Raw genomic sequence first — 15,572 nt, 5'->3', positions numbered from 1 at the left:
CGCACCGCAGCATACGTCATCAACATGCTAAGCACGGAGGCAAAAACACATGAAGGCAGCAGCACTACCTCAGACTCTGCCGCCACCATTAATACGGCATCTTTGTATGATTACTTAAAACAATTTAATGAGAAGGTCAGTGATGATCCAGGTGGGAAAAATCTGACCTTTTTGTGTAAACTTTGCCAACCAAGTTTCAAGAAGCAACACCGTACATCAACAACATCAACAGCAAGCCTGAACTAAAGCACCAGGCCAGCCTTTCAAGGTATGTGCGAGTAAATAAAAAATCAAAAGACACGGCAGCCAAAACAGATCCTCTACCACCCAAATCACATTAACGGCATACAATAGCGGCTCCGCTGTCTTCATCTCCCAGCCACAGCTGGACAACCTGGTTTTGCAGAATATTGTTGGAGAGCTGCAGTTTCAGTGTTAAAAATGATAAATAGCTGTCTGTGGTTCTATATGGGCTGTGGCAATCATTTAGAAAAATAATAGCTCGCAGCAACATCTCTCTATAAAAGCAAGTAACCTCTGTCTGTCTGTCTGTCTGTCTGTCTGTGTGTGTGTGTGTGTGTGTGTGTGTGTGTGTGTGTGTGTATTCCTCAAATATCTCTGCGGATCAGGATCAGACTGACCTGAGAGTTTCAACATGGCTGCTGCGTGGTTCAAGGGTGTGCTATTTGGACTGCAATGATACCGTTAATAAATTATTTCATAAATGCTTTACAAATTCCATGAGCATTGTCCACCGGAGCCACCACAGTCACGTGCGCACCAGAGCCAATCACAGCAGAGCCCACCGCGACCCCCCGTCTTAAGAAACAAGCAGATTTATACCTGCAGCGGCGTGAGCTGGACCGGGATTTTGCCGGCGGTTCGGTCCCGTTCTGTTCTGTGCATCTAAACTGACTGTTGTGGATTAATGAGACTAAACGAGTCCGGACCGAGTCTGTTCTCGGGGGAGATCCGGAGGAGATCTGGAGATGCACGGACAACAAAGTGGAATCGGAATCTGTGGATGTTCGTGTGTAGCTAGCTGCTAGCTGCTAGCCACTAGCCAACCTACACGGCCCACCTCCCGAGGCGACCGGACCCACCAGCACGTTCAAAACGGGACTTAGGGTAAATAATGTCTGCCACGCTTTTTTGCAAACATTGCCGTCACGTTTGCTTTGTGTCTGGTGCAGAAGAAACGGTAAAAGCGGGCTTTTGTCACGAAAGTGTCCAAGCAGCAAGTTTGGTTGTTGAGGAACAGGAAGTTGTGGGAGGGACGTAGGCAGATGAATGACAGGACAGTCTGTGTATAGACAACGATATTGAGAGTTGAGAGATTTGTGACATTTAGCGTGTCTGGAGTGTATAGTCAGTGTGTTATGTGGCGTTTGGTGTAGTGTGTTAAGTGTGTAGTGGAGTCGGTTTTTTGTTTAATGAGTCAAAACAATGAGAAGATGCTGAATGTGGAACAGGCAGTGCAGCTCTTCATTCAGCTGGAGGGAGCTCAGGCAGCCCTGAGCACTGCCTGCATTTCAATGTAAATAGTTACATATAACTTCATACATTTTTTAAATGTATGCACATATTTAGCAAACAACAATTTATATTTGCATTATAAGTAAAAAAAAAAAAAAAAGGTTTGTTAAACATATTTGTGGTTTTCACAGTAAAAAAATCTCACTTTTTCTACTCGGATTTTATGTTTTTTTTGGTGATTTTAGGCCCATTGTGTTAATACAGTATGTCAAAATGAAAAAATAACTGTACAGTCACACATGTGAGGTTGTGCTGAAAATAATGACACCAAGTAAATAGTTTTTAGGGTGAAATATAATAGCAAAATCAAAAATAGTCAAAAACGGCCAATTATACCCTGGAATATCGGATTTCACAACAAACCTAGATATCACTGACGTCCCACCTTCAAACACAGCCTCATTTGGCCATCCATGAAAAAGCTTCTTAACCTCCCACTTTTCTATAGGAACACATATTTCCTACGGGCAATGCACTAGTATTAAAAAAAGAAAAGAACTATGAACTAGTTCATTTTTGGAACTGTGTTGAAACTTAGTTCAAAATTTTGAATTATGAACTATGAACTGAACTAGTTCATTTTAAAATGTGTGAACTGAACTTTGAACTATTTCATGTAGAAAGTGAACTTTCCCAACACTGGTTTGTATACACAAAGTCTACTACTACTAACCTGGAGGAGAGGTAAGGTGGCATGCTACTGTCTTCTGGCAACAACTATCCACACGAGATCTCACGTGAGTTATCCGGCTTTTGATTTTAGTACTGTTTCTTATATGAGACTCCTTTTTCAATTTCAAGGTCAATATTGTTTTTCACTAACGACAAAACAACAAATTATCCGTGCATTTACATGTAACTATGCTGAGCGGTCCACCTTAACTGTCCTTGATGTTATGTCGCATTCGGAGATTCTCGACTGGCAGGGCAACGGCGAGCAGAAAACACAACTGGTAACATGAGTTGTTTAAAAACCTTCTTTTTAGTAAACTCTGTGTACACAAACAATGTTCTCAATGCTCGTGTTCATGTGAAGAGACCCTGGGGATACTACGATACTAAGTTTTATGTTGTGTCGAGCCTTCTTAGTGTTTTAAAATTTGCAATTTTTGATGCTGACATATGACCCTAGCACTCAATTGAAAATTATTTTGAACCGAAAACGAAAATACTGTCAATCTCAAAAGGGGGGATGTAATGGTTACCGGTGTCACAGTAAACCATGGTAAAATTCCAGACGGTGAAGGTTACCGTTTAAGTTTTAATTACCATGGTAACCACTGCGGTCGATAACCACGGTGTAGAAAACTCGCGAGATTCGCATGCGCAGCGTGCACTTGTTATGTAGTGAAGAAGACATGGCGGGGGGAGACGACATGATAGTAGCGGCCCTCTAGGCATTTTTCCGTCTTCAAAGAGTACCAAATCTTAACGACCATCCCCCGCAACTGTTCAGCGAATGCAAGGTAAGCTAACCTTAAGCTTGGGTGATGTATGTGTATGTTGAGTTTGCTCTGTCTAATTTTCTGTTGTCACTAATGTAAACTGACCAGATAGTGGTATAACGGAACAAAGTTGATCCGTGATTTGGCACGTTATCTGAACCGCTTATTAACTGTAGATTACACTTTTTAAAGTCGACCTAATAATTCCCCAAATATTGATGCAGAGCTGCAGTGAGGAGGATTTGACACAAACACGTACTGGGGCGACTGAGGTAGTGAACGCAAACTGACTGAGATGACTGACTTTCATCTCAGCTCCGTTCACCGGAGCAGCGACTACCTGTGGCTCAGCAACCATCTGACCAACCAGACTGACTCCACTGCAGTGCAGTCCACTGACAGACAGCCAATATATATATCCAGCCAGTAATATCAGAAATATATAATACTTTTGGATTATTTGTAGAATAGACTATATATAAAGAATAATATAAAATGGTGAATATAACAAGTGTCTAGATAGAGATGAGCCAAAATAGAGTATTTATATTTAATCTAAAAAATTATCCAACCTGTTTCAAACAGACATGATATGATCTGAATTGTGAGTTTTGTGATCTGTTGGTTGCACCCTTAGTATTAACAGTAATAATTAATAATAATATTTTCTATTCATTTTTTTCACAGAGAGGTTCTGCTGGCCAATCGAGTGCTACTGCCAATACATCTCATTCTACTGTATTTAAGGTTTATGTTGCACAGTTTTGATACATTCTTTTATACTTATTTATTGTTAGTTTTGCAGTGTTTTGTTAAGGTTTTGGATTTGGACTATATTGATATATAATAAATCTATTTAAATATAAATCTTGGTGAAATTATTTCAATTTATCAGTCTATCTGTGTTTTTTTCAGCATTTTGAAGATATTTTAAAATTACCGTGGTATCCCAATAACTGTGATAATTTTTGTCACTATTACCGCGATGTGAAATTTTCATATTGTTACATCCCTACTCAAAAGTGGCGCTTTCGCCATAATTATGCTTTTTAACGAATGTTTGACTCGGGTACATTCACAAAAAGACCCTATGTTGCATTTTGGCTAGAGTTTCAATTTAACCCTCAGTGTGAAGGAGGATTCAGCTGCATTTATTCTTTGCTTTACTTTTATATCATCTAATGTTTTTATTATAAGCTATATTATATTAATGAAAAAGTGAGAGGTAAACAGTATCTCAGCTGTGTGTTTCAAATTGTAGGATCTGACCTTCACACCGGGTCAAACTTCATTATTCTAACTTCAAAAAGATTAGCCTCGACCAGCAGAAACACTTATGAACAAACTTGTAATAAACAACATACGTATAATAAACGAGCCATGACGTCACACACTTCAACAGTGTGACAATGTGTTAGCAGCTTAAAAAAAAAAAATACAATACAGTACATACCGTATGACGAACAAAACTGCGCACTTCGTGTCCTAAACATGGAAGGAAGGACGGAACGAGTTTCGTTTTCACCTTTCAAAATAAAGGTCTATCAAAATCCTCAATATTGTATTCCTGGCTTAATCCAGGCAAGGACTCATCTTTGTCAGTGCTTAAATCCTTCCTGTACCTTCATCCTCCCACCGTATCCTCATCTAATTCAGCAGGGCAAAGTAAAGAGCATTAAACATGTTCCCCACCCACAACGGTGACACATTGACATAACAAATAGAATAGACATATAAGTAGTTATTAGAGCAAAAGTTGTCATTGGATGTTAATGTAGATACCAGCTGTGCATTTCACATGATCCACCTTCAGACAGAGTACTTTGTGTTCCATGGAGGATCAAGGTGCATTTGGCCATATGTTAGAACAACAATCACTTCCTGTGTCAGGGCTTTTATTTTCTCCATTAAAATACATCCGTTAGTTTGGAGTAACTGAAACGTACCAAACGGAGAGATATTAACAGCTCAATTGATACACATTTTGTTATGCCAAAATCAAATTACCTTTGCACTAAACCACACAGCTCTCTCCTGGGTGCCAATGAGGTGAGGCTTGATTCTCCATATAATTACAACACTGGTCAGCATGTACTCCAAAATACTTTGTCTAAACAAAGCCCATAATCATATGACCAGTTAAAGAGGAAGTCATGTGACATTATGATGGAGCACCAATAGTCTAGCTTAGGTGGATTCCTGAGTCAGCCAATCTTTTTAGTTTCACACAGCAGAGCACTGTTTGTTTCCTCATTCCTTCATACAGTGTGTCTGTTAACAAGACATCAGTTGTTCCCTAAAACTAACCAGGTTGTTAATATTATTACCGAGATCCTCCAACCTTAATGAAGGAGTCCTTTTAAATCAAACCTTTCTCAGCTTAACTTCACCTAGTAATTTTTGTGCTTTAATATAGTCAATCTTAACCAAGTGCCAAGTCATTTTCATTGAACAGATATATCTTCAGCACTGATTTGTAACTGTTTCTGACAGCACAAACAGATGACGTAGTCCTAATCACATGAGCATCAGATCAGAAAATGTGTTGTGCTGATGGTAAATGAGAGAATGTAACGAAAGTTATTGTTCCAATAATGGAATTTCAGCTAATGATACTGTTTAATAACTGTTACAACAAAAGAGACCTATCATAGACCTTAGAGGAGTCAGAGTTGCAGTCAAAAAGAGAACATTTCAATTTATTAAGCAAACATCGCAACATAATTCTGATGAGTCAGCTAAATGAACGCAATGAAGGGAAGCCACTAAGACCCCACAAAGGCCCGTTCTGGGTGGCTCCAACCCTCAATCCTGACAAAACATTATAAACGCTGAGACTAACAGAAATAAAACAGAAAGTCAGACTACCTGAAACCTCAGAAAGCCCATAAAAAGATGTGAAGTAGATGGAAACAGACCCCAGACTATAGTCTGCTGCAGTGGAAGTGAGGAAGCCAAGGTTCCTTCCTTCCTCTTTACAGGCAGACCGGTTACACCTGAAAAGAATACAAAAGATATTATGGGTCAACAACATGCAGAGAATAACCTGCAAGAAGGAGCATGAAACGATAACATTGCTATTTTCACTTTGGTTTGGCAGTGTCAGCTGTCATACTGTAAGAGGTAAAGTTCAGAAAGTATTCACTTAACAGGAGTGCCTGTTCAACAGGACTGAGCCTGATATATTTAGACTTGTTCATTAAGAATGTTTGCCTGACATGCACAGTAGGGCAGTACTTCTATAATCTTCACATAATAACACCAAAGCACAATACTTTCTGTCTTATCTGTCACCTCCAATTACCTCCACTACATACGCTTTTAGGGCTTGAAAAGCGAAAGAGATTAGAGCTCATGGGATTCCCCTGTCTTTCGCTTTTACTTATGGGGCTTTTTTTTTTTTTTTTTTACCTTGTTCCCTAATCTGTTAAAGTGAAACTTTCGCCAAAAAGTAACATTTTACCTTCGTGTAAAAGCATATTTACGACGATAGAGGCACTCTTAAGACTTACGGGAAGATGATCGGGCACGTTAATTTTGAACGGGAGTGCTAGGGGCAGAGATACGATGACATCAATGTCGCTATTTTTAGAACATTAAGAAGACTCGACACAACATGACACTTTGCTCGTAGCATCACCAGGGTCTCTGGTCTCTACTCATGAACACGAGCATTGAGAACATTGTTTGTGTACACAGAGTTTATGAAAAATAAAGTTTTTGAAGTACTCACGTTAGTTGCTGCATTTCCGGCTCGTGGCCGTCATGGCAGGCATTCATGGATGGCCAAATGAGGCTGTGTTTGAAGGTGGGACATCAGGGATATTTAGGTTTGTTGTGAAATCCGATATTCCAGGGTATAATTGGCCGTTTTTGACTATTTTTGATTTTGCCATTATATTTCACCCTAAAAACTATTTACTTGGTGTCATTATTTTCAGCACAACCTCACATGTGTGACTGTACAGTTATTTTTTCATTTTGACAAACTGTATTAACACAATGGACCTAAAATCACAAAAAAAAAAACATAAAATCCAAGTAGGAAAAAGTTAGTTTTTTTTACAGTGAAAACCACAAATCTGTTTAAAAGAAAAAAATGTTATTACTTATAATGCAAATATAAATTGTTGTTTGCTAAATATGTGCATACATTTTAAAAATTTACGAAGCTATATGTAACTATTTACATTTAAATGCAGGCAATACTCAGGTCTGCCTGAGCTCCTTCCAGCTGAATGAAGAGCTGCACTGCCTGCTCCACATTCAGCATCTTCTCATTGTTTTGACTCGTTAAACTCATTAAAACGACTCCACTACACACTAAACACACTACACCAAACACTACATAACACACTAACACGCTAAATGTCACAAATCTCTCAACTCTCAATATCGCTGTCTATACACCGACCGTTGTTGCCTGTCATTCATCCGCCTTCGTCCCTTCCACAACTTCCTGTTTCTCAACAACCTAACTTGCTGCTTGGACACTTTCGTGACAAAAGCCCGTTTTTACCGTTTCTTCTGCACCAGACACAAAGCAAACGTGACAGCAATGTTCGCGAAAAAGCGTGGCGGACATTATTTACCCTAAGTCCGGTTTTGGACGTGCCGGTGGGTCCGGTCTGTTGCCTCGGAAGGTGGGCCGTGTAGGTTGGCTAGCGGCTAGCAGCTAGCTACACACGAACATCCACAGATTCCGATTCCACTTTGTTGTCCGCGCGTCTCCGGATCTCCTCAGACCCGAACAGACTCAGTCCGGACTCGTTTAATCTCATTAATCCACAACAGTCAGTTTAGATGCACAGAACAGAACGGGACAGAACCGCCGGCAAAATCCCGGTCCAGCTCGCGCCGCTGCAGGTATAAATCTGCTTGTTTCTTAAGGTGGGGGGTCGCAGTGGGCTCTGCAGTGATTGGCTCTGGTGAGCACGTGACTGTGGTGGCTCCGGTGGACAATGCTTGCGAATTTGTAAAGCATTTATGAAATAATTTATCAACAGTATCATTGCAGTCCAAACAAATGCAAAGTCGCACACCACTGAACCACGCAGCAGCCATGTTGTAAGTCTCAGGTCAGTCTAATCCTGATCCGCAGAGATATTTGAGGAACACACACACACACACACACACACACACACAGACAGACAGAGATTCCTTGCGTTTATAGAGAGATTTCATACAACCACCATCTCTGGCCTTAATTTATTGCTTTAAGTGGTTTGTCTCCTCACCTACAGGTTAAGGTGTCTGGTAGCACATCTGGATAAGGTAGCAGCCATCACCAGAACACTGGAACATTAATAATGAAAATGGTTTAAATTAAATCAGACCGGCTTAAGCTTGTACACCAGATCAGACAAACTAAACCCTAAACTGACCAAACTCGTAACGTCTATATTTAAAAATACCTTTTGGAAGCTGGGTAAATGTTTGAATATTTAAGGGATGAGGATCTTTACACATCCATGCTGTTAGGATGCTATGCTGAAACAGTAGACTGTGTGAGATCTTCTTAGTTTGAACAAAACCTACCAAGAGAATGGCATAATATTCATGGGAAAATATTACAGTATGTAGAACTGTAGTGACAACAACAACATAACAGACGCTGCAATGGAGTATTGCTGCCCTCTACTGTTTGTTATAATGCTCCATTTGACAGTTGTGTAGTCCAGTACATTTCAGTCAAGGTATCCAGGTGCACAGGGTAAAAACTGTTTCTTCAGCTTCCAGGTCTTTGAATAGCTTGTTCCTTTGATGCAGTGCTGGTCATATTTGGAGGCTTACTTTTTACAACTGAAATTTTAAGAAGATGAAGTGCCAGAACAAGGTACCCTAACATTGACATGTCCCTACCATACATCCACAAATCTACACCTATGGCACTCTCTACCTACTAGTAATAGTAGTAGTGGTAGTAGGAGTAGTTTTCTTTTAATACATACATATAGTTTGTTACATCACTGTTGAAACAGGCATTTGCTTTCTGCTGTTCAGACAATCACACGCTTTTAGTGCAGATGCTAGTTTTAGTGCCAACATGAATAATTTACCTGTGAAATTATTTTCTGGCCTCTGCAGTGCAGACAGGGTTGCTGATAGGGCCCTTTGTGTGCCATGTGACCGAGTAGAAGGGAGTGGAAAGCCTTATTTACTCCTCCAACAACTACTTTTAAAGCAGTCCAGCAGCTGCTCTGCGTGACTGAGTATAACATATTTTTCTTCTGCTGGCCGTCATCAAGCGCTATCATGAGCAGTGTAGTCCAGAACCCTTACATCGGCCGAACTCCAACCGCTCGGGTGAGTAGCTTGTCAATAGTTTTTTCTGGTAATGGGTTTGAAGCATTGATGTTGATGATGCCGGTGTCTGGAGACCTGTAAGGATCATTTAGGGGAAGATTGTGGTGGCAAGATAGTTCTCCAATGTCTTCTTCTCTTGTTCTCCTTTTTAAGACACAGCTGTTATTCCAGATGATGATATGTTCTATTTTCGTCATCAGGATGTGGAAAGAAGATCTTAAATTATTGAGTGGTTGGGGATTTTCTGGTATATGTGCTCTAGTGGGTTAGAAAGAATGAGACAGCAGAGATGTACTCTTGATTTATTTGCATATTTGAGGACATCATAAAGGATGGATTTAATGGAAATGTAAAGTTATTACAGACATGAGTATAAATTGTGTTTTTGAGCTTGCGAGCCCTTATTGCAGTCTTTCTTACAGTTAATACCATCGTCCCCCCTGAACAATGACATGGCCAAAAGATGTCAATTCAATATTCAAAAAAGTCCCGTGATGAGCCGGACTGAGAGTTTTTGGGAAGGTCATCTTTAAGTTTCTTTATTGATGTCCAAGTCATTTTAGACATTGTTTTGTTCCCATCACATCATTTGTGCTGTTACATCTCAAGCACATGATGTCTGTTTGTGTGTCTCACCCAGTGCAGTGACTAGATACTGCAATTTTGCATTTGTTTTGACTGAAACAGCAACTTTTTCCATGACAAATGATGCGATCAATTAAAAAGCATGAATTTGTCCATTTATTTCAGAATATCTTAGCATTTAGAATGTCCCCCTTTTTCTTTAAAGACAGCATGCACTTGAGCTGGCACGGACTTGTTATCCCAGCTCATGTTATCCCAGCACAATTTCACAGTGCACCACAAAGCTTCTTGTGATGTCACAAAGCTTTCTTAGTCCTCAGGAGCCCAGGTAAGGCTGCGTTCACGCATGTGCAAAATCAACATTCGCCTCTCATTCACTTCCATTCTATGTGAGTGAATGGGTTTGGTACTGAAGCAAATCCGCAGCTTGGCTTTGCTTGGAGTTCAACTTTGGGGAACTTTGACTGGCAAAATTGCAGTCACAACCAATAGAGCAGATGTTTGTGTGCTGGACCGTCCAAATAGACCAGAAAACATCACACGTTCTATGTGTCTCACATCCTGCATCGCCTCAATTCAGCATCGGCAGGCAAGTTTAATGTGCCGGCATTTATATATGTGTGCCTGCCCGCTGCCTAAATGTTCAGTGGGGTTGAAGTCCGGTGACTGTGGAGGAAAGTACATGACAGCCAGGACTCCATGGAGTCTTGTCTTAATTTAGCAAATTCTGTATCTGAATAATGAGGTTGCTTTTCTATCTCACAGAACTAAGCTTGATGTATTGATCTTCTGATGGGGTGGTCACTTTGAATATGCCCGATTGTGCTTTGGAAACAACTGAACCAGTTTCTGTGAAGCATTTTGAAGTGACATCCACTGCCCCATTTGTGACCTTTAGTCTAGCCATGATTTGATGCTGAAGAACCCGCTCTTTGATAGGACTAACTATCAAATCAATTTTATATATACAGCCTGAAATCACAATCACAGTGCCTCAGTGGACTTTACAATATGTACAGTGAAAGACATCCTCTGTCCTGAGATCCTCGATTCAAGTGAGAAAAAACTTGCCATGTTGAGAAAAAAAACCTTTTAACAGGGTAAGGAAAAGAAGATGGAAGAAACCTCAGGAAGAGCCACAGAGGTAGATCCCTCTCCCAGGACGGACAGACAGGAAGTAGATGTCAGCATTACAGAGAAGAACAACAAAATCACAGTTTACAAGTTGCATTGACAGAATATCTGATACAAATCACAAGTGTACAGTGTGTGGATCCAGGAGACGACTGAGCAGGCGAGGCATCGCCAAGTGATGCCCAAGCCACACCACCTGGAAGAGGGCGGGATGCACAAGATAATTAGCAGTAAAAAAAGAAACTATTGGAGTGAAGAGCCATCACATTTAACAGTAATACAGATATAAGAAGAAAGTACAACAGAGGAAAGCAATGATCCAGCAGTGCCCAGGGTATGACGATCCAGATCCTTCAATATGTGAGGCAGCAGGGAGGAAGATATAGAGTGTAAGAGAGCGACACAGCTTGTAGCTTGTGGGAACAGAGAACTAAGCTCTGAGCTTGAGTCAGATTTCACCTATAATATGACAGAGTAAGGACAGTTGACTGACACGAAGTTGGCAGAGGGTTTCTTGACCCACTAATAGCAGTATGGTATGTTTTTGTTTTTAAATACAATGCTTTTCATAGACTAATTCAAGAACTGATTGTAAAGGTAATTTATTGTGTGAACTGTTTTCCTCTTGTGTCTCCAACATAACACCGTCAATCTTACATTACATACAAGCAGATGTTCACTGTCGTCTTTTGGAATTCTTGTGTGATACTCTATAAGATAATCTTCAGTTCATTGTGAAACTGTCAGTTTTGAAAAGCTGTTGTCTTTGAATTCTTCCTTCAGCTAACAGTGCTGTGTCTCCACAAAGTGAATTATCCTCATGCATGCCACAATTCCACAGATGTCTTCCCGGGCACCTAGTATGTGAGTACAGTATTCTGCACTGTTTTAAACAGCATTGTCATATGCATGTGTGCATGTCCATTTTTTCATTCACGTAGACAAACAGCAAAGCACATCAGCCATTCACTCACCCTGAAATGATTCAGTGTTTGTCTCTACTATCTGCATTATTGAAGTACAGAGACCCATGAAACACTGCTGTGATATGTTTGGAGCCATGATGCACACGGCATTGGGAATGGTTGAGACGAGTGTCCTGATGACTGAGCAAACCACTCAACATCTGCGGAAGACATGGTGTGACCTAATCACCTTCCTACTTGACTGTGACATTAGATCATGTTTTCTCATCAACTTCTAGATGCCCAAGCCTGGAGGCAGTGGAGGGGTGCCACCTGGGAGTCGTGAGAACACAGGAATATGTCGAAGCAGTAGCATCAGCAGTGGCAATGTCGGGTCTGGAGGCAAGATAATGTCCCTGTCGTCCATGAGTGAAAGCGTGCACAGTGGCCTGAGCTGTTTCTTGTCAGAACAAGCACTGGAGCAGGAAGAAAGACAGCAACGCAGCAGCCAGTTAGCAGAGTTTCAGCGTCTGAGAGAGGTCCGTGCAGCTGCTCAGCTCAAAAACCTGGAGGACTTCCTTCGGATGAACCATGTCTCACTCAGGGACAGCATGTCTTACGCCACAGGCATGATTTACAGGTGAGAGGAGGCCATAGAGCACAGATACAGCTCTGAGCTTATATATACTGTCCTCATGTGTCTTGTGCTTTTCATTTTATCTCTTTATCAGTCTTTCTGCTCTATTAGTGATTCATCCATGGTGCATTTATGTCCTTGTCTTCCCACTCTGTCAGTTTCTTTCGTTTTGACCATGTAAGCGAATTATTCACACTATTCACATTCATGTTCACTGCTATAATATTTCACTACCAGAATTTGATCCATTAGATCTAATAAAATTTGGAAAGTCTAGAAAGCTGCACGTTTAAATGATTTTATTTCCAATCAAGTTAATCGGGCGCCTAATCAGAGCTTGGCCAGCTCAGTCATCAGAAGTCTAGTGTGCGCGGTCTGTGGGCAGCCCAACCAGGTACTTTCATACCAAGGACTCCAATCTTTTCTGGCCTCATGCTCCACTGAGCAGCTTTCACAATTATGAACTGGGCTCTGTCTTCAACACAGCTGTAATGTAATGAAACTAGGGTAGTCATAGTGTTGACTTTCTGACCCTAACAACTAGAAAAGAATAACTATCAATGACTAAATTTCCTGAAAAACAAACCAGTGCACTCATTTGTTTTAGCTGAATGTTGGAAACATCGGAGGTTTAAGGGGGAAACTAAAGGTGGACCCAAATTCAGATAAGAACTGGAGGCAGGATAAGGAGGAACAAAAAGTGAGCTTTAATATCAAACAAAGCTGAACGAGAACAAAAACCAAGGAAGCAAACTAAAAGTGTCCAACCACCAAAAAACAGAGTAACAACTAAAACAGTAAAACAAAATGCAAACAAAAAAGGCAAAGTGCAAATCAACAGCAAAGTTTAAATCAAACATTGAAAACACCAGAAATCAAAATCCAACAAAGCATACAGAGAGACTGGAGACAAAAGGAACTCAAGGGAGGCATCACACAAACCAACACCAGACAGAAGCAACAAACTCACAAAGACAAGAGGGAAGGCAGAGACTAAATACACAGACACTAATGAAGAGATGAGGAGCAGGTGAGGTGGAACAGTAGGTGAGTAATGAAGGGCGATCACAGAGGAAACAATACTGGCAGACGGGGGAGATAAACATGCACAAGAGGGGAAAGCACAGGAGACACTGAGAGGACACAAGAGGGCAAGGAATCAAAACATAAGACACAAGAGACAGAAACATGACATCAAAACACAAAACACGACACAAAGACAGAATCATAAACCATGACAGGCAAAGGTGTGCGTTCAACTCTGTCCTGCTGTGGTCCATTTTATTTCATCATCATTTTATAACTGTGTGGTGGTCATTGATGATGATGATGATGGTAATTTTGAGCATGTCACAGATTCTGACAAAAAAATTGCGCTTGACCTCAAGGGTCAGTGCATATATGCATTTTATACATTTACCTAGGGCTGCAGCTATCGATTCTTTTTGTAATCGATTAATCTAGCACTTTATCGATCGATTAATCGAGTAATCGGATAATTTTTTTTTTTGCGTTTTTAAACAACCAAAACAAATAATGCATAACGAAAATGGTGTGGCTGTAAAATGATCAAGCATTTCTCAAAAAAACTGAGGTATTCATTCCAACTCCAACATTTGGCTCCAACTCCAATTAAGTGCCAGTGCCAATAATTAAACAACAGTACAGTTAAATCAACTTACTGTAAAACATGTATAACATGTAAAACTGTGAATACAAACTTAAATAGTAAAGGCCATTTGGCCTTGGTTTTGTTTTCTTCATACAACATTACAAAAAAGGATTGCACCTTCTGAAAATTACCCACCTGAGAACAAAGAATGAATATAAAATATCTAGCCAAACAGGTACACAATGTGTACAATTTATTAAAAAAAATAAATGTAAATAAAACAATTATAAATAAATAAATTATAAATAAGACTTTTTCAGTCTTCAGTCCCCAAATCCATGATAATCACACTAATCCGCCAATCACAAGGAGGCAAATACACTGTGTGGGAAGACTAGGCATAGACATATATACATAGACGCCGCATCGACTGTGGAGGGGTGTGCCTACAGCGCCGCCATCTTGGAACAGGGCTAGCAGAGGCAGCGGTGCATCAACCTACGGAGGAAAGAGTTACTCCTTAATCTCAAAGTAGAATTATTTGCTGAATTTTGGACCGATTATCAAACGTATTGATTTGTTAAAAACGTCACACATGTAGCTATGATACAGGGTGCTTGGATATTTTTGAAATGCTGGTTTTACTACCCAAATACAAATTCAACTTAATGTTATCAGCAGACGAGCTTCTGACCGAAGATTTGTGAATGAAAAGATGCCGGTGTTTCGGATTTAACACGGGACTACATTAACTGGCGACCGTGAGCCGAATGCGTCTGTGGTCACCGTAGTTACAACAGATGTTGAAAACGGGAAGAGAAGACGTAGCTGTCCTCTGATCTGCCTCTTTGTTCAGGTTTTTTCTGTGAAAAACATACCTGATACGTGTTTGGGGTCCTGTTTGATTAAACGTGTCAGTCGCTGACTTATTTCACTTACCAGTGCCTTTGTTAAGGCCAGTGCATTTAATACAGAAATAGTGTTCAAAATACGTTGGATTTGATGAGTGAAATAAGTCAGATCTTCAGAGTTGCTGGTTGTTACGGAGGACGTTGTAAACAGGAAAGGTGAGAGTTGCTCTTCCTGTGAATGTGTATCTCTAATAAACCTTTATTAAAAACACGTACTCTGTCTTCTCCCTGTTCGAGTAAACATGCATCACATAGAGGAACTATTGAGCCCTTTCGAACAAACACAATTACGGGACTTGAGCTCACATTCACTGAGGGAAAAAAAAAATACCAGTGCGGCAGTCACTCCACTATGCCAATCAGATCACAGGTGACTCTCGGTATCACCTATTTCACTCCTCACAGCAGACACACAGCCACCTCCTGGTCGCAAAAGGAGGTCAGATCAACTTGTGACTGCAGTGTCTGTTCACCGTGTCTGTATGTGATGATTTATAACAC

At 40.5% G+C, this 15,572-nt stretch overlaps 1 protein-coding gene across 3 annotated transcripts in view; it reads left to right on the top strand.

Annotated features, from left to right (window-relative positions):
- The first annotated feature begins 9,139 nt into the window (after positions 1 to 9,139).
- The window catches only part of LOC115584869 (voltage-gated potassium channel subunit beta-2-like), a 68,547-nt gene continuing 62,114 nt past the window's right edge, over positions 9,140 to 15,572 (top strand). Inside the window, exons 1-3 of one of the 3 annotated variants that reach the window (XM_030422736.1) lie at positions 9,175 to 9,287; positions 11,790 to 11,870; positions 12,211 to 12,551. In XM_030422736.1, the coding sequence (XP_030278596.1) occupies positions 12,211 to 12,551 (341 nt within the window). In that variant the 5' untranslated portion in view covers positions 9,175 to 9,287; positions 11,790 to 11,870. Of the gene's footprint in view, positions 9,288 to 11,789; positions 11,871 to 12,210; positions 12,552 to 15,572 lie in introns of those variants that run through there. The other 2 variants (XM_030422735.1, XM_030422737.1) reach the window with 2 other exon arrangements.

The sequence above is a fragment of the Sparus aurata genome, chromosome 7, assembly GCF_900880675.1.
Source record: "Sparus aurata chromosome 7, fSpaAur1.1, whole genome shotgun sequence".
In the NCBI taxonomy this organism is placed as follows: domain Eukaryota; kingdom Metazoa; phylum Chordata; class Actinopteri; order Spariformes; family Sparidae; genus Sparus; species Sparus aurata.
This window is presented reverse-complemented; position numbering and strand designations above follow the sequence as displayed.